The 27727-nt window shown below is 43.1% G+C and overlaps 3 protein-coding genes across 30 annotated transcripts in view; all 3 read right to left on the bottom strand.

Moving 5' to 3' along the window:
- LOC127055754 (protocadherin gamma-C5-like) overlaps positions 1 to 27727 on the bottom strand; it is a 342247-nt gene that overhangs the window by 62220 nt on the left and 252300 nt on the right. For 5 of the 28 annotated variants that reach the window (XM_050963063.1, XM_050963051.1, XM_050963047.1 and 2 more), the window contains one exon: positions 24713 to 25297. The exons of 10 other annotated variants lie outside the window; for them this stretch is intronic. In XM_050963063.1, the coding sequence (XP_050819020.1) occupies positions 24713 to 25297 (585 nt within the window). Of the gene's footprint in view, positions 1 to 6588; positions 6733 to 6924; positions 9209 to 15744; positions 17715 to 24712; positions 25375 to 27727 lie in introns of those variants that run through there. 13 more of the 28 variants (XM_050963052.1, XM_050963046.1, XM_050963039.1 and 10 more) reach the window with 7 other exon arrangements.
- Positions 10879 to 13090, bottom strand: LOC127055201 (protocadherin gamma-A4-like). The gene has a single exon (XM_050961914.1). The coding sequence runs from the start codon at positions 12970 to 12972 to the stop codon at positions 10879 to 10881; it is 2094 nt and encodes a 697-aa protein (XP_050817871.1). The 5' UTR covers positions 12973 to 13090.
- On the bottom strand, positions 25379 to 27012 carry LOC127055200 (protocadherin gamma-B7-like; the record flags this gene model as incomplete). The annotated part of the gene is made up of 2 exons (XM_050961913.1): positions 26884 to 27012; positions 25379 to 26623 (listed from the first exon to the last, which is right to left on the bottom strand). Coding segments are annotated over exons 1-2 (1374 nt in total), but the record flags the coding sequence as incomplete, so codon positions are not given.

The following is a 27727-nucleotide window of genomic DNA, read 5'->3' as shown; positions in this document are numbered from 1 at the left end:
GCTGCATGCCATTCTAGGGGGTGCCCCTGCAACAACCCCACCTGATGCTTCCCTCCTCCCTCACCCCCCCCCCCGGGCTACCATGGCAGTTGTGTGATGAAGTAATAAAGAATGCATGAATAAGAAACAACACTGACTTTATTGCCTCTGCAAGCAGAGATAAATGGGGGGGAGGGGAGAGGCAGCCTCCAGCTGCTATGATATTCCAGGCAGGAGTGAATCGCCAGGAGACGCTTAAAGAAGAGAATGACCTGGGAATCATTCCCATTTTTGCCCAGGCGCCCCGGTCGACCTCACCGAGGCCAGCCAGGAGCACTCATGGGATGATGATGATGGATATCAGTCATATTGTACCATCTGCCATCAGAAAGGGAAGGGAAGGGAATGCTGCTGTGTAGTGCTGCAGCACTGTGTCTGCCAGCAGCATCCAGTAGACATACGGTGGCATTGAAAAAAGGCGCGAAACGATTTTTTTCCCTTTTCTTTCATGGGGCTGACGACATATACCCTGAACCACCCACAACAATGTTTTTGACCCTTCAGGCTTTGGGAGCTCAGCCAAGAATGCACATGGTTTTCAGAGAGTACAGGAACTGTGGGATAGCTAGAGTCCTCAGTCCTCCCTCCCTCCATAAGCGTCCATTTGATTCTTTGGCTTTCCGTTATGCTTGTCTCAGCTCCTTAAGTTTCACGCAGCCCTGTGTTGAGTCCCTATTGTGGCCTCTGTCTATCATAGCCTTGGAGATTTTTTCAAATGCTTTTGCATTTCATCTTTTGGAATGGAGTTCTGATAGAACAGATTCATCTTCCCATACAGAGATCAGATTCAGTATATCCCATATGGTCCATGCTGGAGCTCTTTTTTGATTCTGAGACTGCATGGTCACCTGTGCTGATCGGCGCTCCACACTGGGCAAAAGTTTGCGGGGCTTTTCTTGTCTACCTGGCCAGTGCATCCAAGTTCAGATTGCTGTCCAGAGCAGTCACTATGGTGCACTGGGGGATAGCTCCCAGAGGCCAATACCATCGAATTGCGGCCACACTAACCCTGATCTGAAATGGCAATACCGATTTCAGCGCTACTCCCCTCGTCAGGCAGGAGTACAGATATCGATATTAAGAGCCCTTTATATCGATATAAAGGGCTTTGTTGTGTGGACGGGTGCAGGGTTAATACGATTTAACGCTGCTAAATTCGATATAAACTCGTAGTATAGACCAGGCCTTAGCCTGAATAAGGGCAGGAGGGGTGATCACTCCAGCAGAAAAGAAAGCTAGCTTAAAACTGCAAGGAGAAATGCCCTTAAAAGGGGGACATATCTTGCAATTGATATCTGTCCTCTCTCTTCCTCTTGGTCTACCTATAAACCTTAAGTTTTCCATTAGTTTCTGTCATCCTACCACCCAAGAGGTAAAGTCATCTGCCAAAGGTGACGGGAGGCAGAAGCACAGTCACTGAATATCGGATTTGTATTCCAAGCACTGTGCTCCAGTAAGGTGTTGGATAAGGGGCTGTAAATAGCCTAAAAGCACCTGCACATGTGGAGGCAGGAAGCAGCTGGTCCTGTACAAATCAAAGCAATAATTCGGTCCGAGGAGTGGAACTGCAGAAAGTGGGGTTGCGCAAAACTGCAACCTTGCAACCGCAGACTGGTGGGATCTTATGGCAATGTCACTGACTTATCACCCATGGCGCACATAGAGCATCAAGCAGAAGGCAGGTACATCAGGTCTGGCTGGCAGCTTTCATCATGTGGGTACTTGGCAGTTGACCCTGGCTTATTTAGTTTATACTTCTGTTGCCTGTGAAGCCCACACCCAGACTTGCTGGGGCCTACGGCTGAAGTCAAAAGTTCGAGCCCCACCACCAAGGCTCAGGTTACAGCCCCCACCTGTTTAGGGTTGAAGCTCTCTCCACTCCCAGCCCCCAGGGGGTCAAGCCTCGGGCTCCAGCTTTGGCACCCCTGCCCAGGACACAGGGGCTGAGGCTTTGGTCCCTATTCCTGGGATCCTGCAGTAATGTTTGTTGTCAAAAGGGGGTCGCGGTACAATGAAGTTTGAGAAACCCAGATCTAATTCAATAGGCCATTTACAAACTGATTAACCCCATCATGATACAAAAGGTGCATCAGGATCATTTTTCTGTGCTACCATATTTTGGACCAAATTAATCTCTGGCTGCCTTTTTGTTTATTTTAATATGGTATTTTTTGTTAACAATAATTTGTGATTTTATTGTCTCATATTTAGAGAATTAGTTTAATTATGTATCAGAACAGAATTACTGTAAGTAAATATATCAATACAATTAGTACCTAAAACTGCAACATGTAATTATGTAATCATGATACTGCAAAAAATAAAATAAAATAAAATAAACTTGAGCAGAAAATGTGCAGTAAAAAAGCATGATAAATAAACATTAAAGTTTTGGCAATTTCCAATGTATTTTTCACAAATTACTTTGCATCACAGAACTAATTAATAATGAACAACCCTCAGCAGACCCAGAATGAATGCAATTCTAGATGTTCATTAGCTTACCTGAACCTTATCTAAACTATTTGGATTTCTTTAGGCTGCAAAATTTGGCTGGAAATTTACACATGGGTGAAGTGGGTATGAAATGCTACCAATGCTGTCACCAGTGTAAATGATTACACAACAGAGGATCAGATCCTTTGTGCTCACAGGCATTCACATGTGCTTTCAATTCCAGGCCTGAACAGAAAGCAGAAGTGGAAAAAAAACTATCTACATATTTCAAAATCTTTAAAAAGCTTTAGCATTAATTTTGTTTTAAACATGGGTGATGGATGAGGATGTTAGTTCACCCACACTTGTACAGCTACTCTCTTTAATACCTACAAATCTGTTTTGAACATTAAACTCTGCCAAAAGTGCATGAAGCCGCTTGAGAGATTTTGATCACAAATACATTTGTTCGGTTCTCACTATAAAGTGAATGAACTGATATTTTAAAAAAATCCCCCCCACACACACAAACACACAAAATTAGTTATACATTTATACTTTATTTGAAGTTCATGTTGCGAATGAATTTTTACTACTGATATAAAAACCTTGGAAACAAGGTGTCTAATGGAAATGGTGCACCTTAACTTTGGAAGGATTACCTGCCACAGGTATTTTCTGGTCCTATGTACAAATCTTTAAAATAGTCTGTCCACTGTCATTCTTCCCTGAAACAGAGAGTCAACTACTGTATTGAAATCTTAATTTCTCTTACTGTAATCTACCTCTGTCTCTTCTAGTTATACTCACATTCTTTCTTATAGGCCTCTCTTCAGACAACTTACTTAAGAGAGAGAGAACCAAAGTTCCTCACAGTCACCCCTTTCAAAGTAGACTTGAACGTTCTCACCATTTTTCTGCTCTGGTACAAAAGATTTAGATGGTACCTCAGGTAAAATTGATGTTGGAAAGAACAAATTATCCGGACTTTATAGAAACACCTTTAACTATTTTTCAAACATATTTATGGCAATTTCTTGACTTCTGTTTACTGAATAACAATTTTCATTTCCAAAGTATATACTGCAATTATGAAAAAGCACCTTTAATCTTAATATATATATACACAAAAAGAACAATTATTCAGTAGCTTTTCTGCATAATATCTATAGAACAGTGGAAGTATTTCATACAATTATGGTTTATGCCCATTTATGAAATGCACAATCACAATATTTCAAAAGTCTGTATTTTGATTGAATGAGGGAGGTGAGCTCTAATTCTTTCCAGTAGAAAACCCCATAGTCAATGTTCTTTATCTCTGTTTCTCATTGAAGTTTCCAAGATTCTGAAAGTCTACCACTTGAGCTAGCAAGAGGAAGAGGAGTCTAATTGTACAAATTATCTATAGATGAGACAGCATGCCATCCCAGACCTCAGTACAAGCTCACATACTGGAATACCAACTGAACATATCTTGCCTGCTCACTGTGCCGTTGTCGAGATATTATGGCAGGTGAATATCTGTAACACAGAATCTTAGTGGGGACACAGTGGTATGTTTATATCAATCTGCTACAAAAAATGACTTCATTGTTTTTCGCTATCATCTAGGGCACATGCCCTATTTTCATAAATACCAGCTTTCTTTTCATAGAATCATAGAACCATGGGGTAAGAAAGGGCCACAAGGATCATCTAGTCTAACCCCCTGCCAAGATGCAGGATTTGCTGTCTAAATCCTCCAAAACAGGTGACTATCTACCTTATTTTGAAAACTTCCAAAGAAGGAGCTTCCACAACCTCTCTAGGCAATGTATTCCATTATCCTACTGTTATAGTTAGTAATTTTTTCCTGAGATTTAATCTAAATCTGCTATGATGGAGTTTGAACCCATTGCTTCTTGTCCTACCCTTTGTGACAAAAGAGGACAACTTTTCTCCATCTTTTTATGGCAGCCTTTCATATTTGAAGACTGCTTATCATGTCCCCCCTTAATCTCCTCCTATCCAAGCTAACCATACTCAGTTCCATCAGCCTTTGCCCAGATGGTTTGCATTCCATCCCTTTGATCATATTTGTCCTTTGCCTCTGAATCCTTTCCAGTTTCTCTACATCATTTCTATACATTGGTGACCAAAACTGGACACAGTAGTCCAGCTAAGGCCTAACCAGCCCGAATAGATTGGTACTATCACCTCCCATGACTTGCATGCTATGCTTCTTTTAATGCAACCCAAAATTGCATTTGCTTTTTTTGCAACAGCATCACATTGTTGACTCACGTTGAAGCTGTGATCCACCACAACTCCCAGATCCTTTTCAGTTGTACTGCTGCTAAGCCAGTTATCCCACATTCTGTGTTGGTCCATTTGGTTTTTCTTCCCTGAGTATAGCACTTTATATATGTCTTTGTTGAATTTCCTTTTCTTGTTTATAGCCCTGTTCTCCAGTTTGTCAAGATCCCATTGAATTTTAGCTCTATCATCTAAAGTGTTTACAACCCCCTAGATTTGTGTCATCTGCAAATTTAATCATTATGCTCTCTATTCCTATATCCAGGTAATTAATAAAGATGTTCAATAACACAGGACCCAGAACAGAGCCCAGTGAAACCACACTTGAGACCCCCTTCCAATCTGACATCATTCCATTCATAGTTACTCTTTGTTTGCAGTTGCTTAATCAATTATGTATCCACTTAATGATAGTTCAGCCACCCCCACATTTCTCCTGCTTTCTTATAAGAATGTCATGTGACACTGTGTTAAAAGCCTTTCTAAAGTCCGGGTATATTATGTCCACTGCATTCTCTTTTAACCTTTTCATCAAAGCCATCATCACAACTGACTCTAACTGACAAACTTGGCAGAATCAGCAAGCAAGACAAGTCCAGACAGAGCCATGGAGACAAAATTACCCTTTCATCCCCAGATTTGCTCCTCCAGTTTGCAGCTGGAGCACATTGATGGGTATGGCATGGGGGGAAATGTCCACTTCTGCTGCACTGGGTATGAGGATGAAAAGAGGATTTGAGTCTCCAACACTGTTATTAAGCACCTTTCAACAAGCACTACAATCTGTTCAAAATTGTGAAAGGTAAATAAATTCAAAACCACAGAAACTAAAATTCTAGTTGAACCAGACAGCACCTTGTTTTGCAATACTCAGCGAAGTCGGGAGTACATAATATAACACAATATATATAGTATCACAAAGAGCAGAGTGCTGAAGAGCCTTACTTTGAGGACACCTGAAGTAAAGGGGATAAATTTAGGAAGTTAATCTCAGGTTAAATATTAGGAAAATGGTAATGCGTGTAAGAGAGACAAGGTGGGTGAGGTAATAACTTTTAGTGGATCAACTTCTGTTGGTGACAGAGATAAGATTTCCAGTTTATGTAAGAGACAAAGATCATCTCTCTCACCAACAGAAGCTGGTCCAATAAAAGATATTACCCCACTCACCTATCTCTCTCTAATATCCTGGGCCCAACATAGCTACAACATCACTGCATTACAACAATATAGGTATAAGGACATTTGAAATAATCTGCTAAAGTAGATTGTGGAATTACCTCATCTGGGGATGTTCAAGGCTGTCATATGACTCATCTAAAATAGGGATGCTTTAGAGAAAATATTGGCACAATACGGGGGAATGGTCTAATCTACTATAGTTTCCTTCGGACTCGAATAATTCCCTGACCGCAGAGTTTCCACCAGTAGAGACTGAATGTGTCTAAAGTAGTAGCTGGGTCCCATACAACAAATAAACTCTGACATATTCTTCATCCAAAATACTCAAAATAGTAAAATAATCGATCAAAATGTTTTACATAAAGGACACTGAGAACCTTCCATCTATTCTGAGAAGGGAAACATTCACTTCTCCAGTATCAGAATGCAGATGATGCTGATCAGAATGAAACTGAAAAATTTCACAGGATTTTCACCATTAACTCTTAGAACACGTGTTTATGCGGTAAAACTTAGATCTATTTGCAGTCTACATACTTACTAAAGAATTACAGGGAAGCACTACCCAGGAAACTTTAGATTATTGGTTGAAATATTCTCTATGTTAGCAAGACTTGCATTTCAGGAAGGTACCTGCGCCTGGCTGTCAGAGCTGAGGTTTCCCCTGCCAGACTCATTCCCCATGCCAGAATCCTCAACAGAAAGGAGAACATCGGTCAAAGCCTTTTCGCCCACTTTAAGAAAAGTGAACTCGTTCTGCCTGGAATCAGCAGCTATGCACACCTCGTAAGAATAGGGCAACTGCAAGGTCCCATTGCTGTAGTTGCAGGAGAATTTGGGTCCAAGACTAGAATACAGATCAGGATTGTAAGATCCAAGAACTGGGGGAGTTCTAGGTCTCCGACATTTAAAAATTAAAACCGATATCGCTGTAAAAAGGAATAAAAACGAAATCAAAGCTAGAGCTACCACCAAAATAATAGTAAAGCCAGACTGAGATTCTGAGTCACTCGATTGGTTGCTCATTTCCGGAAGAGCCTCTTGGAAGTTCTCGGCAAACACCAGGTTGAGAGTCACTGTGGCTGACAGAGGCGGCTGCCCGTTGTCCTTCACCAGGGTGACCAGCCTGTGCTTCACAGCATCTCTGTTCGCAAAGGCGCGGGCTGTCCGGATCTCCCCGGTGTGCAGCCCCATGCTGAACAGTGTCAGTTCCGTGGCCTGGAGCAGATGGTAGGAGAGCCAGGCATTGTGTCCTGAGTCAGCATCCACCGCCACCACCTTCGTCACCAGATAACCTGCCTCGGCCGAGCGTGGGGCCATCTCGAACAAGGCGGAGCCATCGGCTCCCAGGGAAGGGTACAGGATGCAAGGCGCGTTATCATTCTGATCCAGAATAAACACCCTGATGGTGACATTGCTGCTGAGAGGTGGAGATCCGCCGTCTTGGGCCTGCACTTGCATTTCAAACTCCCGGAATTGCTCATAATCGAAGGAGCGCTGGGCATAGATAGCTCCGGTCTGGGAGTTAATGGAGATGTAGGAGGAGAGAGGCGCCTCCTGGAGGTTGCTGCTCAGGATGGAATAAGTGACTCGCGCGTTCCGGTCCAGATCCTGATCTGAGGCTTCTACACTGAAAATAGAGGCCCCGGAAGGATTGTTCTCTGGCACATAGGCGGTGTAGGAAGGTTTCTCAAAGACAGGGGCGTTGTCATTTATATCTGAGATCTGCAACAAGATGGTTTTCTGCGTGGAGAGTGGAGGAGAGCCTTTGTCTGTGGCAGTGATTGTGATATTGTACTCTGGGGTCCTTTCCCTATCCAGGGTACTGTCTGTGAGGAGCTTGTAGTAGTTATTAGAGGAGGATATTATTTTAAACGGCAACTCGTCTTGAAAATGAGAAAACACAATCCCGTTATCTCCAGAATCTTGATCGATTACATTGATCAGAGCTATAACTGTCCCGGGCACTGAGTCTTCGGGGATGGGAGTGGCCAGGGATGCGAGTGTCATCTCTGGGGCATTGTCATTCTCATCAAGAACCTCGATCTCCACTTTGCAGTGTGTCACTAGTCCGCCTCCATCCTTTGCTTCTACTACCAGGATGTAGTCACGTGTCTCCTCAAAGTCCAAAGGCTCCTTTACTGTAATTTTCCCGGTTTCTGCGTCCAGACTGAATTTCTGACGGGCCTTTTCTGGAATGTTGCTGAAGACGTAGCTGATCTGAGCATTTGAACCTTCATCGTTGTCGGTGGCTTTAACATGAAGCACTAAGGAGCCCGTCGGTGCATTTTCCCTCAGGCTGACTTTGTAGAGCTCCTGAGTGAAGACAGGGGGGTTGTCATTGGCGTCGGTGACATTAATCCATATCCGGGCGGTCCCAGTTCTCCGCGGCTCTCCCCCATCCACAGCCGTGAGGATCAAGTGAAGGCTGCGCTGGCTTTCTCGGTCCAGGGGTTTCTGCAGCACTAAATCTGCATATTTATTGCCATCCCGGCTCTCTTTGACTTCCAGGATGAAATACTGATTGGGGCTCAGCTGATAACTCTGTAGAGAATTCATCCCAACGTCAGGATCTTCAGCATTTCCCAGGAGAAAACGGGCACCTGGTAAAGTAGATTCAATCATCTCTAGTTTGATATTATCTTTTACAAAACGCGGGGCATTATCGTTAATGTCCTGGACCCCGACATTTATGTGGAAAACATTCAAGGGATTTTCCAGCACAGTTTCGAAATTTATGACGCAGAGTTGAGATGTCCCGCATATCTCCTCCCGGTCTAGCCTGTCATTCACATAGACGTTGCCACTTTCCCCATTCACGCTGAAGTATTGCTTTTTAGCTGCAGAGACAACACGGAGCTTCCGGTTGGGCAGTTCTCTCACACTCAGCCCCAAATCCTTGGCGAGATTCCCCACAAGGGAACCTTTAGCCATTTCCTCGGGAATCGAATAACGAATCTGCTCCGAGACCGCCCGGCAGAACAAACCGAATAGGAAGAGAAACAGCAGTACCTGCCGTGTGACTGCCTGGCCCGGCTCTCTGATCTCCATCCCAGCCTCTCTCAGCTTTGCTCTCTCCTCTCTTGCTTTATTTTGATTAGGTTAGTTGTCTGGAAATCCCACCAGGCTGAGGTTATCCGCGCTAAGGAAGAGTAAAGTGAGCTCCGATTGTCTTCTTAACGGTGCATTGTGCTCTGAGGGGATTCCTTTTCAGAGAGAGACGGTGACTCTCTCCCTGCAATTTCCTCTGTGATCTGCGCTGTGTGACGGAGCAATCGCAGCGCAGGAGGCTGCGATGGATCTCCGGCTCCAGCCCTGGCTCCGCATTGGCCAACAGCGGCACTCCGAGTCTCAACGGGAGAACTGCAATAGCAGCGATCTTACCACAGCGCCGACACAGCTCTAGCGACTATAATGAAAGAATCACCCCCACCCCGTTGCTAAACACTATACTCTAAGTCTATAGCATTATAACATTGTCAGATGTGAACAACTGCATCCCAGTTGACTATGGACTTCATGTTCTTTTTTGTGTGAGTTTATATATACTCAATTTTAAGTATAGCAAACGGCTATTTTATGAGGAATGGAATAATGGAACAGTGGGAAGGGTGACTGTGCACCTCTTTATCTACACAGGACTATTATTGAGAAGAGGAAAGAATGTTCCAACAGTTACAATTGTTTCGGCATGAGGAATCACAGTTCCCACACACCCACATTTCTGTGAGCTCCAACAAATAGTAGTTCTGAAAAAATTGACAGGAGTGTTTTAATATGGTAAAAAGAGTATCTCGGTCTAAACTTGTGAGCAAAACACATTTTGAGTGGTTTACTTTAAGGTCCTTTTTGTCCGCTTAAAAAAATTCTCGTTTTCCTGTACAACAAACAAAGAAAACAAAAAAGAGAAAACCCCTCCCATGAAACGAACACTGCATGTACTTCTAAAAGCTAAGAAAAAGGCCTGTTGTGGTAAATTACACTGTATTTCAAAAGTAGGCTCAGTTCTGTCATAGAACCAACCCCAGGAAAACAAATTTTACCAGAAGAACGCTAATGTGTTCCAAAGATGAAACCTGCTGAAACCATGACCATGCTCCTGTGAAATCCCTGTATTCAAAAGCCTTCCCGTGATGCAAAAATAAATTAAATAATCAAAGATAGCAACATAAAAAAGAACAAAATTATCTATAACTATATAACCACAACTCCAAAGATATTTCAGTCATTCACTTATCCCTGTATTAACGCGAATGGTTTACAAACACATAATGCTTATTTAATAAAAGATCTTAGGAAATTTTAGAATCCATTTTTCCTATGTTAATTAATAAAACTGTAAAAGCGTCAGTGCAGTATGTCACTATACATCATAATTTGTTAAGGCTCAAAATTAGGACACAACAACATTATTATTGAGGAAAATGTGAAAAAAGGTTGATTTAATCTATTCCTCTTTAAAAGCTATGTTGTCGTAGATTAACAGTAATATACTTTCTTAAAAGCTAAATTTCTAACAAAATAATCAGCTATGCAGGCACGTGTAATGTTTCCGTTAAAGAACACTATTCCACACAACTGAATAAAGATTGTGTCAGGGTGAAAACACACCTCTATTTCTTAAGAATAAGGGATATGAAGATACCTGTTTGTAAGACAGATTCCAGAAAATCATTCATTTTACAAACCTAAAAATAGCACGATATTGGCTTTCTAGACAACAGCAAAGAAAATGCCAGAGCCTTCGGGTGACACTCGAAGCACTCAATGGGAATCACTCAGTTTATTCCAGAGAAATACACACACTCTCCCTACTCCCCTTCTCTCCAACATACGGACATATACATTAGTATATTTACTGATTAGCCGTCTAGAAATAAAAATATACCAACAATTTCAGATAAAAATGATAAAGCTCCAAAGTTATAGGCTCACCTGAAACGAGGTCTGATCCCCGTTATAAGTGTTTAATTCTTCAGTAACTACAGTAGGATCCTTTATGTCACAAGTCTGCTGACTGGTCACAGTATTTGCATAGTTTGATTGAGGAAAGTTGAACTGGCTCTTTCTGGAGTCCGTGGTGAGAGAAACCTCACGTGAGTAGGAGTGAAGAAAAGCTCTGACTCCATCGAGCCCCACAAACTGCGAGACGGGAACTCCACTGAAAGTCACACTCGAGGAGTCAAACAGCTGCGAGTTTCTCCACCGGCGGAGCCTCAGGGCCACTAACACTATGAGAAAGGTAAAGAACAAGCAGGAAACGGAAGCCACAGCGATCACCAAATACAAGGTGAGGCTGGACTGGGGGTCTACAGGAGCTGAGAGGCTGCTTAAATCGGAGAGGATTTCGGGGATGCTGTCAGCCACCACCACCGTGACAGTGGCCGTGGCAGAGAGAGGGGGCTGCCCGTTGTCCTTCACTAAAACCACCAGACTTTGCTTGAGCGCATCTTTGTCGAGAAAGTAGCGCGCCGTCCTGATCTCGCCGCTGTGGAGTCCCACAGAGAAGAGCCCCGGCTCTGTAGCCTTCAGCAGCTGGTAGGAGAGCCAGGCGTTCTGCCCGGAGTCTGCATCCACCGCCACCACCTTAGTGACCAGGTAACCCGGCTCGGAGGAGCGAGGGGCCAACTCCACTCCCGTGGAGCCATCGGTGGGAAAGGAGGGGTGTAAGATGTGCGGGCTGTTGTCATTCTGATCCAGTAGAAAGAGAGTGACGGAGACATTACTGCTGAGAGGTGGGGAACCCCCATCCTGAGCCTGCACTTGGAACCGAATCTCCCGGAACTGTTCGTAATCGAAGGAGCGCAGAGCGTAGAGAGCCCCAGTCTCGGAGTTAATGGAGATGGAGGAGGACAAAGGCACTCCGCTTCCGTCTCCTTCAATAATGGAGTAAGTGACTCGGGCATTTTCCCTCCAGTCGGGGTCATTGGCCTTCAGGGAGAAAACGGAGGCTCCTCTCGGGTTATTCTCAGTGACGTAGGCGGTGTAGGATGTTTGATCGAAGAAGGGGGCGTTGTCATTCGTGTCTAAAATCCGGAGTGGGATCATGGTGGCTGTAGAAAGAGGAGGAGTCCCATTGTCCGTGGCGGTCACTGTGATGTTGTACGCTGCCACCTGCTCCCTATCCAGGGCTCGGTCTGTCACCAGACTATAATAATTATCGAAGGGTTTCATCAGCTGGAAGGGGAGGTGGCTGGGTATGGAGCATGTGACCTCCCCATTCTCTCCGGAATCTAGATCTTGTACATCTAAAAAAGCGATCACTGTCCCGATGGGAGAGTCCTCAGGGATCGAGCTAATGAGAGACCTGAGAGCGATTTCCGGAGCGTTATCATTCACATCACTAACAACGATTACAATTTTGGACATGCCAAAAAGGCCTCCCCCGTCATGCGCTTGTACCTCAATTTCATATAATGATGCTTCCTCAAAATCCAAGTTTCCCACGACTGTTAGTTCTCCCGTGTTCGAATCCAAGCGGAATATTTTGGAAGCTTTGTCTGTGATTTTTTTCAATGAGTATATCACCTGTTTGTTTATTCCTTCGTCCAGATCAGTGGTTTTTACTGTAAGAATTGTGGAACCCTTCGGGACGTTTTCCAAAACGTTCATTTTATAGACAGACTCACTAAAAACTGGCGCGTTGTCATTTGCGTCGAGAACAATAACGCGGATTTGCGCAGTGCCGGATCTGACTGGATCTCCCCCGTCAGTGGCTGTGAGGATTAGATCGTGAACGGCTTGTTCTTCCCGGTCCAGAGACTTTTCCAGCACCAGTTCGGCATATTTAACTCCATCGGTTCCCGTTTGCACATCAAGAGAGAAATGCCTGTTATTGCTTAGCTGGTAGCTTTGGAGAGAGTTAATGCCCAAATCTGAGTCATGGGCATCACTCAAAGGAAACCGCGATCCCGGTGTTGTTGTCTCGCTGACTTTTATCTCAATTTCTTCTCTCTGGAAGCTGGGAGCATTGTCATTAATATCTGTGATTTCAATTTCAACTCTATAAAGCTTCATTTTATCCTCCACTATAACCTCACAGTTTAACAAACACTCCTTCAGCCCGCCACATATCTGCTCTCTGTCTATCCTCTCCGTGGTTATTAAATGGCCGCTCTTAAAATTCAAAGCAAAATACTGGGTCCTACCTCTGGAAGCAATGCGGACTGCGCGGTCTGAGAGCTGCTTTACATCCAGCCCCAGATCCTTTGCGACATTCCCCACGAAAGAGCCTATCTCCATTTCTTCCGGAATCGAATAGCGAATTTGCCCAGAAGCTGACTCCCAAAAGGTAGCCAGCATAAAGCAGAACAGGGCTCGCCCTTTGCAGTGCCGCCGCGTTTGTGTTTCTGTCAGTCCCATGCTGAAGTGGAGTCGCCGCGTTTAGATTTTATCTTTGGCGGAATGTTTCCGAAAACATTTATAGTTAAAACCAAAGCCACTTGCAGGGAATATCACCGTTTAATGTTCATACCCGGTGAGCTGAATCCGATCTCTGTAGTTCGTGCTGTGTAACAGCTAGGCTGGGCTGACTGGATCTCTCAGCGCATTTCTCTTCCTGATTGGTGAACAGCGGCGCTCAGAGTCTCAACCAATAACTGCACGCGCTTCCTGCTGGAGCTTTTAGACTGATAGTTCTTTGGAATTTTAATCTGATATTCAACATTCTACACTAGGTGGTTTCTCCTAGTTAGGGCTATATGAGAGCTTGAAATGCTCCCAGGTAATGAAAAAATATGGTGATGGTCAGGAATCTGGGTTGTTAGGCACAAATATGTAGAAAGAATGTTTTATGTGTTTTTAATATGCGTGTGCCTGAATTACATGTAAACAGATTTGCCTAGGATTATGATGTCTATATTTGTGTTTTCCATCTAACTGTCCTTAGTGGTGCACTTGTGCACTCTTCAGTTGCAATATACTAATATGCTATTTTAGTAAAGTTCTTATTGAACTACATTAGCAACATTAAATACTATATTTTTATATTCAGTTATATTTGGCTGTTCATGTTTGTTACTTAAGTCACGTTATTCATGTCTATCGCAATGGATATAATATGAATGGGAAACTCAGGGTGTGCCATGTATGGGTGAGCTCTTTCTAATAGAGGATATTAAATTATTTGTATTCCATATATTTTCCAGTTTTCACTCTTAGTTATTTAATACCTAGTAAACAGGGAGCCTATTGGCTTCCCAGAAAACTCTAACACAAGAAGAAGATATGTAACTATAATTCACTAACTGAAAATACAAAAGTACATATATTTGTGTATGTATATACACACCACACACACACATATATATACCACATGTGCTGTAGTAATGTCAATGTGATAAACTAAAAAACCACATGAGAAATAAAATCACAGGATCCCTCATCCTTCGTTTATTAGCACGGTTAAGCACTTCAACTGCATTTTGCCCACAAAGTCCCCTCTTCCTGGACAACTAACATTCCAGATCTCTGAGCAGCTTCAAATATCCGCTATCACTAAAACATCAACCAGCCGAAGGAAACTCCCCTCCCACCAAATGAGGAATATGCCACTCCTCTGCTACTCCTAAAAACAACCGTTCTTGGCCCAGGCCCTTGACAGTCAATATTTACCATACCCCTGTGACAATTCTCATTGTGGAAATCTCCCAGTCCGGTGGGCTAGACTCAGGGTCTCTGGCAGAACACATACAGCTTTCCAATGTAACCCAGCACTTGCTTCTAGTTCTGGAAAATGCGTCTGGAAAGTTTTAAAATATTACATATTTCTGTATATCAAGAATTATAAAGCACATTTTCAGAAACTCGATGGCTCCCTATTATCCCAGAGCATTTAGAATCATGGGAATTAAAGCAACCTGGCCTGATAGGTGTAGGTATAGGGGGGAAAGGCCCAATGACCATTTTTAGACTTAACAAAACATTTGAAAAATAGTCTTGCTCTGCAGGATGTATGGCCATGTACAAATAGGATAGTAGGGCAAAAATTATGTATCATTACTCGTCTGGGAGGAGCGGCAAAATTCACTCATGGTTTTGCCACAGGTGAGTAATGAAACCATCACAAATCCGCAAAACTGAAAGCGTTTATATCACACCCAAAAACCAGGCTATATAAGCGACATAAAACATAGTCCTCCAGGGGAACTGGAGGAGTAAAAAGGGTATATTTATATATTTGTGACTATATCATCTGTCCAAGATATTGTAGAACATTAATCAAAGAAGACTTCTGCAAAATAAGCAGTATGTAGAGGGGCTATTTTTTTTAAAAAGGTATGCATTAAAATGAATTGAAACATTTGCCCTGTAAAGATATATTTTTTACCGGAGGTATCTACATATTTATTGAGAATAAAGTTATTCTAAGGAAATGTTTTGAATGAAAGGAAGGATGCTCACTCTTAAAAGAAAAAATATAGCTTGTAGTTAAAACAGCGGATTGGGATTTAGGAGTCTTGAGTTTGATTCCGAACTCCGTTACAGACTTCTTTTGTGATCAACAGGTCTACTTTTACTTAAAATCATCATCTGCAAAATGGAGGTAACCTTACTCTAGGTTGCAAGAATGTCATGAGAACAAATTCATACATGTTTGTGATACGCCTAGTGCCACATGAGGCACTATAGGTAGAAGCCTTTAAAACAAACAAACCCAAAACAAAACATGCACACCCCAACACCTATTTCACAATGTGCTCATATACTAGAAGACGCCTGGCTTTCATTTACAATTATTCATTCAAAGATTAATAGGAAAATATATAATGCATGAAAACGGAAGCTCACCTCCATAACAGTCTCTGTCTCAGCTTTTAAGTTGCTAGATCCATCGCACATAAATACCGTCCCTGAGTTGTCACTGCACAGAATATTCTCGTTCATCTGCACAATAGGCTGCGCGAAAGTGAATTCATTCTTTCGGGCGTCTGAGGATAAACACAGCTGGTAGGAATAAGGCAAAGTCCCATCTTCATAGTTTGGTGGGAACATAGAGCCGGTCTTGGAATAATGATCAGGACCAAAACACTGAAGTAATTTGGGCTTCCTTGACGTTCTCAATTTCATCACAATGGCCAGTGTCATTGTCAGGAGAAACAAAAATGAGATCAAAGCTAGAGCTACCACCAAAATAATAGTAAAGCCAGACTGAGATTCCGAGTCACCCGATTGGTCGCTCATTTCCGGAAGAGCCTCTTGGAAGTTCTCGGCAAACACCAGGTTGAGAGTCACTGTGGCTGACAGAGGCGGCTGCCCGTTATCCTTCACCAGGGTGACCAGCCTGTGCTTCACAGCATCTCTGTCCGCAAAGGCGCGAGCTGTCCGGATCTCCCCGGTGTGCAGCCCCATGCTGAACAGCGTCGGTTCCGTGGCCTGGAGCAGATGGTAGGAGAGCCAGGCATTGTGTCCTGAGTCAGCATCCACCGCCACCACCTTCGTCACCAGATAATCTGCCTCGGCAGAGCGAGGGACCATCTCGAACAAGGCGGCGCCATCGGCTCCTAGGGAGGGGTATAGGATGCGAGGCGCGTTATCATTCTGATCCAGAATAAACACCCTGACGGTGACATTGCTGCTGAGAGGCGGGGACCCGCCGTCTTGGGCCTGCACTTGCACTTCAAACTCCCGGAATTGCTCGTAGTCGAAGGAGCGCTGCGCATAGATAGCTCCGGTCTGGGAGTTAATGGAGATGTAGGAGGAGAGAGGCACTTCCTGGAGGTTGCTGCTCAGGATGGAGTAAGTGACTCGGGCGTTCCGATCCAGATCCCGGTCTGAGGCTTTTACACTGAAAATAGAGGCCCCTGAGGGATTGTTCTCTGGCACATAGGCGGTGTAGGAAGGTTTCTCAAAGACAGGGGCGTTGTCATTGATATCCGAGATCTGCAACAAGATGGCTTTCTGCGTGGAGAGGGGGGGAGAGCCTTTGTCTGTGGCGGTGATTGTGATATTGTACTCCGGGGTCCTTTCCCTGTCCAGGGTGCTGTCTGTGAGGAGCTTGTAGTAATTATTGGAAGACGATATAATTTTAAAGGGTAAATTTTCTTGTAAACGACAGAAGACCTTCCCGTTTTCTCCGTCATCTCGGTCTCGAACTTTGATCAGAGCTATCACTGTCCCGGGCACTGAGTCTTCGGGAATGCGGCTGGCCAGGGATTCGAGTGTCACTTCCGGGGCATTGTCATTCTCATCAAGAACCTCGATCTCCACCTCGCAGTGTGTCACTAGTCCGCCTCCATCCTTTGCTTCTACTATCAGGATGTAGTCACGTGTCTCCTCAAAGTCCAAAGGCTCCTTTACTGTAATTTTCCCGGTTTCTGCGTCCAGACTGAATTTCTGACGGGCCTTTTCTGGAATGTTGCTGAAGACGTAGCTGATCTGAGCATTTGAACCTTCATCGTTGTCGGTGGCTTTAACCTGAAGCACTAAGGAGCCCGTCGGTGCATTTTCCCTCAGGCTGACTTTGTAGAGCTCCTGAGTGAAGATGGGAGGGTTGTCATTGGCGTCGGTGACATTAATCCATATCCGGGCGGTCCCAGTTCTCTGCGGCGCTCCTCCATCCACAGCCGTGAGAATCAAGTGAAGGCTGCGCTGGCTTTCTCGGTCCAGGGGTTTCTGCAGCACTAAATCTGCATATTTATTGCCATCCCGGCTCTCTTTGACTTCCAGGATGAAATACTGATTGGGGCTCAGCTGATAACTCTGTAGAGAATTCATCCCAACGTCAGGATCTTCAGCATTTCCCAGGAGAAAACGGGCACCTGGTAAAGTAGATTCACTCATCTCTAGTTTGATGTTATCTTTTACAAAACGCGGGGCATTATCGTTAATGTCTTGGACCCCGACATTTATGTGGAAAACATTCAAGGGATTTTCCAGCACAGTTTCGAAATTTATGACGCAGAGTTGAGATGTCCCGCATATCTCCTCCCGGTCTATCCTGCCATTCACATACAGGTTGCCATTTTCCCCATTCACACTGAAGTATTGCTGTTCCGAACTGACACGGAGCTTCCTGTTCGCAAGTTCTCCCACATTCAGTCCCAAATCCTTGGCGAGATTCCCCACAAGGGAACCTTTCGCCATTTCCTCGGGAATCGAATAACGAATCTGCTCCGAGACCGCCCGGCAGAACAAAGCGAATAAGAGGGGAAACAACAGTACTTGCCGTGTGACTGCCCGGCCCGGCTCTCGGAGCCTGGTATCCATCTTCATCCCAGTCAGGTTTACCCTTTTCTTGCTGTTTCTCACCTTCTTTATTTAATCAGATCAGGCAACGAAAAACTTCATCAGGCTGCTATAATCCGCGGTAAGAAACAGTAATTGGAGCCGGATTGTTTAACTGTTCCGAGCGCTGTGAGGGGGGTGTTTATTTTTCTCAGCAAAGCGTGTGTGGAGTCTCCTTGCTCTGCTTTCTCTCTGATCTGCGCTGTGTGACGGAGCAATCGCACTGCAGGAGACTCCGGTAGATCTCCGGCTCCAGCCCTGGCTCCGCATTGGCCAACAGCGGCACTCCGAGTCTCAACGGGAGAACTGCAATAGCAGAGATCTTACGAAGGCTCCGGTACAGTTGTAGTGATTATTGTGGATTATTCTGTATAGCTAAAAGTCATATTGTAATTGTATAGAAGAGAATGAAACCACCAAGTACAAAAATATGAATCTCTGTATAGAAACGTAGATGTCAACTCGACATGCTTTTTGTGTATGTATGTGTGCACCTATAGGTCTTTGAATACTGTAAGCCTTAAACTTCTTTAACTTTTCTTTCACGTTTTTAGTATGTATATATTTGTGTGCGTGTGCGCGCACACATATTTCATAAATGCTTTTCAGCATTTACAATGACTTCGTTTAAATAATCATATCCCCTGCGAACACACACGGTTGAGATCCAGATAAGGATAGTTCTATCAAGTTTACCAAAAGCAAGAGAAACCTAGAATGACAAGAGCCATTGTGGGTTCTAAACCGCACTCTCAACTTCTGAATAGAACCATTTTTAGAGTTTAGAGCCTTTAGTTTGTCTTTTTCTTTCAAAGTAATCTGCCTCCTCAGAAGAGATTGTTTCTAAAATAAGTAAAAAAAGTTTCTATTCTCCTACACTTTACTGTAATTATACAGTAGGCCATACTCCCCCTTGGAACCTCACTAAAGAACGCAGTAAAAAGTTCCCAGAAGCTCTCTCAGCTTTACAAAATATAGGGCATCTCAGAAAAGGCAAAAATGTTTTCCTTAAACCTCTGTATTCAAAAGTTTTCTTACGATGTAAAGCTAAAGTAAGTCTGTCAAATATTCCTACACCAATGAGACCTAAATCTAGCTACAACCACATGCCTACTAACTGAAGAAATTTAAACTAGCCATTTGATCACTATTAATACATGTACTATGGAAACATATAATTTGTCTTAGCTAAAAGTTACTAAGATGTTTTAGAATCTAATTTCTAATGCTAACAATCCCAGGAAAAACACTTTAGTATACTCTGTCACACATATTTCTCAATCTGTCAAGGCTCAAATTTAGGACAAAAGAAAATTACTATTATAGGAAACCTAAAATGATGTCAAAACAGTCTCTTCATCATAAATATATATTTACATAGCTTAATGTAATGTTTATGAATTTTCAATATCTTTGCCTTTCAGTCATGAAAGTTTGCAAAAACCCTGTTTGAACTGAAATAAACTGGGTTGCAGAATAACATTGTACATAACTCTGTTATAAAATATTCATTTTACTTTGTATTAAAAATGTATAGTCGCCAGAACTTGATGTTTCCAAAAACATACATGAATTTCCACCTGTTTGTAGTATTTCAGGCAATTAAAACTCTCCAGTCTCTCTGATTAAATAAACTACCAGGTTTGCAACAAAGGTATATTTCATAGGAATTGGTAAAAGGGTATTAGGAGATCTCCTTTCTATGGAACAATAATGGACTTAGATGTCTATCAACCAAATGTTCAGTTGACTAGTGTGAAGTTGGCAGCCCAGGTGCCAGCTTATGCCAGAGCCACAGGCCAATTCACTTGTGTATTAGTATAGATCAATGTAATTGTTAAATGTATAAGGGTATATTTGGAATTTAAACTTCTTGAAAACTAGTGGGATGTTACCTGCATTGTTTTCTCTTGTATGTATCCCAATGTAGTAGCAAACATTACATTGTGGATACCCCTGTAACTAAATAACCCATCAAATGAGTCATCAAACAAGCAAGAAGCCTTGTGAAATGCAAATAAAGAACTGTAACAAAAAATCTGCTATTTCAAAACAGTGTGTGAGGTCATTGTGTGTGAGGATCAGAGGTCAAAGACTCAAAATGGATTCCTTACTCACCCTCATCAAAGGAAAAGCCCACATGTGTATTGACACTGTCAACTTGTTTTCTGTGAGAAGAAGCTCTAAGTATGGATTCAAGGAAAGATCTTTCATGTCTGGACTGTTCGGACTCTTAGAGGGAAATGTACCAGATGCAAAGCAGAGATCCCCAGAGACAATCTGGGAACACTGAAAAGACTTTTGGGAAACTGGCAGTTTAGTACATCACCGCCACCATTTGGAGTTCCAAACAGTGACTCACCAGTTGATATATTTTACCTGCTTTGACCGCTTAACAACTCTTATTTCCTTTTCTTAGCTAATAAACATTTAGTTAGTTTACTATAGAATTGGCTGCTGGCACTATCTTTGGGGTAAAATTTAGAGTACCAATTGATGTGAAGTAAGTGACTGGTATTCTGGGACTGGAAGCAACCTGATGTAGTGTGATTTTTGGTTTAAGTGACCTTTTATCACAAAGTACAGGTTGTCAGGGTGGTAAGATAGATTGGAGAGTCTGAGGGGACTGTCTATGACACCATGGTAAGACTGGCATTGTGATCCAGGAATTCACATTTGTTACTAGCTTGGTGAAACCTAATTATACAACATATCACCATTTTGGGGTGTCTGCCCTGCTTTTGACAGTCTGCTCTAAGGTAGGTGCTCACAGTTTCTGTGCCGGTGTGGATGTGGTGCCCCTGATTCTCCTTCACATAATGTCTGTATTTTAATTCTGTCTTTGGCTGAATGTTACAGATAATATTGATAGTTAAACCAAAGCTAAATTCATCCCTAGAATATCATTATTTTCTGTTCAGTCCAGATCCCTTGAGTGCAATGCTTAAATCTGTAATAAAAGAGGTGCTGGGGCTCAAGCAAACTTTTTACTTTCATAACTGACTTAGTAAGCCCAGAGGTGCTAGGGCTCAGTCCTGGCAAGCCCTGGCACAAATTAAACACTGGGTTAGTGTGAACCTGATCTCTGTGTTCTGTGCTGCCTAACAGCCAAGCTGGGCTGGTTGGATCTCTTATCATGTTTCTCTCCCTGATTGGTGAACAGGGGTACCCAGAGTTGTAATCAATAACTGCAGAACCTCTATGTTGGAGTTTTTGACAAGTACTTTCATTTGAGAGTTAACATTATAAATATGCTGTTTTCTCATTATTATGTACGTAAGTCTGGAGTATTCTCAAGGAATAAAAACTGTGCTTGTAGGACTGATTAGTACTTATAAAGTTTAGTGGTTTAATTTTGTTCATTTTGTTTGCTTGACTATGAATTACGAATACCTAGCTTGGTACATGGTTATACGTACCTGTGTGTTTCTCAAATTATCCAACTGTCCTCTGTGCATTTAATTCTGATGATGCATTGTGCAATTGCTAACTGCTTATATCTTTGTAGCAAACTTATACATGACTTGTATGTCAGTAGATGTACTATTTCACATTTTGAAAAATTATTTGATCTGTTCTTTTTTGTTGTTTAAGTCCTTTCTTGCTCTCTGGATTAAATATAAATAAAGGACTCAGGAGTGCTATTGGCTTTATCTATTCGGTTGGCTTTATCTATTCGGTGATAAAATAATTTTACTCTATATATTTATCAGTCTGGTAGTTTTCATACAAAGTTTTATAATATCTAGAACAATGGAAATCTATTTGAAATGCTACTAGAAGAATGCTACTTCAAAGAGAATAAAATATCAAATCACATATATGAGACACACGCATGCTAGTAACATCAATGGGATCCATTGCTGAGACATATGGTGAGTAAAATTACATGGTACTACAGCTTGTCATATACTTTTGAACACTCTGACCACTAATACACCTATTCCATGGAAAAAACATCTAATATTATAAACATTCCAGAAGCTAAAACAAAATCGCTATTTTAAAAGTACCAACCAGATGAGTATATGTTTCCCCTTTCCCCTCCAAAGTGGTATATGACCTTTCTCAGATAAAAAAAAAACTAAAGAAATAAAATACAATAAAAACAATGGCCCCATGGCCCATAGTCATCAATAGCCAGTGAGACTAGGAAGAGTCCACTTTTTGCAGGCTAGAAATAGGAGCACTGTCTGTTGCTATTGGAAAAGAGTTATAACATTCCAGTGGTACCCAGCACTTGCTTCTATTTTGGGAAAGTGTAGAAAAACTGGTTCTTAGAAACATTACTCATGCCATGGCCAGTAGGCCTCAAGTGAACACTGATAAATGCACAGCTGGAAACCAGTCTGGCTCACTTGTGTATTAGTATTGTTAAAACAGGTATTAGATTTACAAAAATGTGTTTAGAGTTTACGAAAGCTTATAAATTGCTGCATGCATTAATCTCACTTATCTCTGTACCCCATGTTATAAAGTAATATTTAAGTGTTTGCTCTGTAACTGTAAACGTGCTTGCTCTGAAACTCTAAACCCCCACAATAAGGAGAGAAACAAATATGAAATACTAATTTACCATGGGAGATATTAGCTCCTGCCCAACGAAAGAAGGCCCATAGACACCAGACAAACCACTGTGGAACATAAGAGGACAAAAGACCTTGTTGATTTGTTGCTCCTCCCTGGCAGGAACTAAATGCAGATGTAGAATCACAGAATATCAGGGTTGGAAAGGACCTCAGGAGGTCATATAGTCCAAGCCTCTACTCAAAGCAGGACCAATCCTCAGACAGATTTTTGCCCCAGCTTCCTAAATGACTCCCTTAAGGATTAAACTCACAACCCTGTGTTTAGTAGGCCAATGCTCAAACCACTGAGCTATCCTTCCCCCCTTTCAAAAACATACACAGAGGTATGTCTATCTCATAGAAGTGGATGGGCCCCTGAAGGATTATTGAGTCCAGCCCCCTGCCTCCACTAGCAGGACCAAGTCCTGATTTTGCCCCAGATCCCTAAGTAGTCCTCTCAAGAGCTGAACTCACAACCCTGGGTTTAGGGGACCAATGCTCAAACCACTGAACTATCTCTCCCTCCTGTGCACTCCTCTTATCAGTTTGAAGTCTGGGGGAAGGGCATAAAGACCTCTGACAAGAAGAAACTGACTCTCTTTGCAGGTTGGACTTTGGGAGGACAAGATTTCTAAGAATAAGTAAGGGACCCCCAGCTTCTTAGCCAAGGTTATCCCTAAAGAACATATAGAGCTTCCATATTAGAGCAGCTCCTATCACCTTATGAAACCTAAGACTGTAACTCATTTGTCAGCGCATGTTTATCTGCTTTAATGTTGTAAATAACTCTCTAATTTCTTTTTCTTAATAAAATTTTATAAATCTGTTTAATAAATCTTTACTTAATTTATTATAGGCCTGACTACAAGTCTTTTCTGCAGTGTAAGGATCTATGGTGCCATTGACCTGGGGTAAGGAATTGGTCCTTTGGAACTGGGAGTAACCTGAATATTGTTATGATTTTGGGGATAAGGAACTATCTATCACAGAGGTAAGCTTACCTAGGTAGCAAGACAGACCAGAGTACCCCAGGGGACTGTCTGCAACTCCATATTCTGACTGTAATAATACTTGAGGAGTTTACACTTGTTATTTGGTTGGTGAAATCTAAATATAGAACTCATAACCAGTTAGAAGCTTTTGCCTTGCATCTTAACAGCCTTGTCCTGTGTTTGGTACTCAGGCTTTTGAGCCACTCCTGACAGCTTAATAATTATACTTCCACATTTATATACAAAGACTTTTAAAATGCATCATTTAAATGTTAAAGGTGTCTAGCTTCACACCCCTACTGGAGAGTTGGACTCATGATAACTATGGAAACCTAACGTGAAAGAAAAAGAGTCCCATTAATTATTTTTAAAAAACTCTCTAAATTACTTGTAAAACAAATGTCCCCCTTGTAAGATATGGACAGAGACAGGCTGCAGGGAGAGGTGTTGTAATGGTTTTATCACAACTTCCTTTGAATGACCCGCATAACGCTCTAATAGCTTTGCCCCAATTGAGTAATTCAGCCACCCCAAACTTATGCCATTAGAACTTTTATATCACACCACAAAATCATGTTACATAAGGGACATGTAAGAGGTGGGACATCGGTGGAACAATAGAATCTTTACATGTTTGTGTCCATGTTAACTAATCAGATTCCTATCGAACTCTTAGCAAAGACTACTGCAAGAGAAGCAATTTAATCGTTTCTTTTCACATCTTACAGTTGTTCCCATTGTGTGTCAGCTCCTCCCCCAGCAAAGTGGGTAAAATAAAGCTACTCTAAAATGCAGGAGAATTATGGAAACAACTTCATTAGTGTTTCGGAGACGCCAGTTCTGTGCACCATAGGACAGTCTAAAAACCACTACAGCTCAATTTCACAATGACCTCCTACACTTCTTAAAGCTGGAGAGAGTTACTTTAAAATCTCCAAAGATGAATATGAAATTATAAATTCACCAGCTCACCTCCGCAACAGTCTGCGTTTCAGCATTTAAACCACTAGATCCGTTGCCCATAAACACCATTCCAGAGCTTTCACCGCACAGAATATTATCTGCTACCTGGCCATTTGGTTTCAGGAAACTGAAATCATTCTTCCTGGCGTCTGAGGATAAACACAACTGATAGGAATAAGGCAAAGTACCATCTTCATAGTTGGGTGGAAACACCGAGCCAGTCTTGGAATAAGGGTCAGGACCAAAACACTGAAGTAATTTAGGTTTCCTTGACCTTCGCAATTTCATCACAATGGCCAGTGTCACTGTCAGGAGGAATAAAAATGAGATCAGGGCTAGAGCCAGCACCAAGTAAAACTGTAAATCAGACTGAGGTGCCGAGTCACCCGATTGGTCGCTCATTTCCGGAAGAGCCTCTTGGAAGTTCTCGGCAAACACCAGATTGAGAGTCACTGTGGCTGACAGAGGCGGTTGCCCTTTGTCCTTCACCAGCGTGACCAGCCTGTGCTTCACAGCATCTCTGTCCGCAAAGGCGCGGGCTGTCCGGATCTCCCCGGTGTGCAGCCCCATGCTGAACAGCGTCGGTTCCGTGGCCTCGAGCAGATGGTAGGAGAGCCAGGCATTGTGTCCTGAGTCAGCATCCACCGCCACCACCTTCGTCACCAGATAACCTGCCTCAGCCGAGCGAGGGGCCATCTCGAACAAGGCGGAGCCATCGGCTCCCAGAGAAGGGTACAGGATGCGAGGGGCGTTATCATTCTGATCCAGAATAAACACCCTGACAGTGACATTGCTGCTGAGAGGCGGGGACCTGCCGTCTTGGGCCTGCACTTGCACTTCAAACTCCCGGAATTGCTCGTAGTCGAAGGAGCGCTGGGCATAGATAGCTCCGGTCTGGGAGTTAATGGAGATGTAGGAGGAGAGAGGCACCTCCTGGAGGTTGCTGCTCCGGATGGAGTAAGTGACTCGGGCGTTCCGGTCCAGATCCCGGTCTGAGGCTTCTACACTGAAAATAGAGGCCCCCGAGGGATTGTTCTCTGGCACATAGGCGGTGTAGGAAGGTTTCTCAAAGACAGGGGAGTTGTCATTGATGTCCGAGATCTGCAATAGGATGGTTTTCTGGGTGGAGAGGGTGGGAGAGCCTTTGTCTGTGGCTGTGATTGTGATATTGTACTCCGGGGTCTTTTCTCTGTCCAAGTGGCTGTCTGTGAGGAGCTTGTAGTAATTATTAGAAGACGACCTTATAGTGAACGGAAAATCATCCATTAAATGGCATGCGACCTTTCCATTATCTCCAAAATCTAGATCATTAACACTAATCAGAGCTATCACTGTCCCAGGTACTGAATCTTCTGGAACTGGACTGGACACGGATGTGAATGTCACTTCGGGGGCATTGTCGTTTTCATCAATAACTTCTATTTCCACTTTGCAGTGTGTCACTAGTCCGCCTCCATCCTTTGCTTCTACTGCCATGGTGTAGTCACGTGTCTCCTCAAAGTCCAAAGGCTCCTTTACTGTGATTTTTCCATTTTCTGAGTCCAGGCTGAATTTCTGAAGGGTCTTTTCTGATACCTTGCTAATAATGTAGCAGATCTGAGCATTTGAGCCTTCATCGTTGTCGGTGGCTTTAACCTGAAGCACTAAGGAGCCCGTCGGTGCATTTTCCCTCAGGCTGACTTTGTAGAGCTCCTGAGTGAAGACGGGGGGGTTGTCATTGGCGTCGGTGACATTAATCCATATCTGGGCGGTCCCAGTTCTCCGCGGCTCTCCCCCATCCACAGCCGTGAGGATCAAGCGAAGGCTGCGCTGGGTTTCTCGGTCCAGTGATTTTTGCAGCACTAAATCTGCATACTTATTTCCATCCTGGCTCTCTTTGACTTCCAGGATAAAATACTGATTGGGGCTCAGCTGATAACTCTGTAGAGAGTTTATCCCAAAATCAGGATCTTCAGCATATTCAAGGAGAAATCGAGCCCCAGGCAAACTGGATTCACTGATTTGTAAATCGATGCTGTCTTTTAGGAAAAGCGGGGCATTATCGTTAATGTCCTGAATCGCGACATTTATGTGGAAAACATTCAAGGGATTTTCCAGCACAGTTTCGAAATTTATGACGCAGAGTTGAGATGTCCCGCATATCTCCTCCCGGTCTAGCCTGTCATTCACATAGACGTTGCCACTTTCCCCATTCCGCTGAAGTATTGCTTTTTAGCTGCAGAGACAACACGGAGCTTCCGGTTGGGCAGTTCTCTCACACTCAGCCCCAAATCCTTGGCGAGATTCCCCACAAGGGAACCTTTCGCCATTTCCTCGGGAATCGAATAACGAATCTGCTCCGAGACCGCCCGGCAGAACAAAGACAATAAGAAGGGAAACAACAGTACTTGCCGTGTCACTGCCCAGCCCGGCTCTCTGTGTCTGATTTCCATCCCAGTGCCCGTCAGAATTCCTCTCTTCTTCCTGTTTCTTTTTCTTCGTTTTCATTACATTAGAAAGGAGGGAGTCAGCGGTAACGTACCGCAGACAGAGTCCGGATTGCCTGTTGATTATGAGAGCTCTGAGGACTTTCTCGTTTCTCAGCAGGCGAGGGAAGGTTTCTTTGCTATGCTCTCTCCAAGCTGCGCTGTGTGACGGAGCAATAGCTCTGCAGGAGACTCCAATGGATCTCCGGCTCCAGCCCTGGCTCCGCATTGGCCAACAGCGGCACTCCGAGTCTCAACGGGAGAACTGCAATAGCAGTGATCTTATTCAGGTGCTGGTACAGGTCAAGTGACTACCATGGGAGGTTTTCTTTTCTGCCTACAATGTATTCTATATGTACCGCATTTTAAATGATTTTCCCTAATTGTAAAAAGTGAATCACAGAATAGATGTAAACAATAAATTAATAATAATAAATAAAAATAAAAAATAGCCGCGAGTGCTATTTGCGTATGCACACGTGTATCTATCTATCCATCTGTAGATAGAGCCAGGCCTTAGTTTTCTGTGCCATATGTGTGCACGTGGTGGGTCTGATTT

Source organism: Gopherus flavomarginatus, chromosome 7, assembly GCF_025201925.1.
Source record: "Gopherus flavomarginatus isolate rGopFla2 chromosome 7, rGopFla2.mat.asm, whole genome shotgun sequence".
NCBI classification, from domain to species: Eukaryota; Metazoa; Chordata; order Testudines; family Testudinidae; genus Gopherus; species Gopherus flavomarginatus.
The sequence above is the reverse complement of the archived record's forward strand: the minus strand, read 5'-3'. Positions and strand labels throughout refer to the sequence as shown.

What these genes read in the sequence shown, in the direction of transcription:
- LOC127055201 (XM_050961914.1), bottom strand. Translation starts at nt 12,972, where the DNA reads ATGAAGCTTTATAGAGTTGAAATTGAAATCACAGATATTAATGACAAT.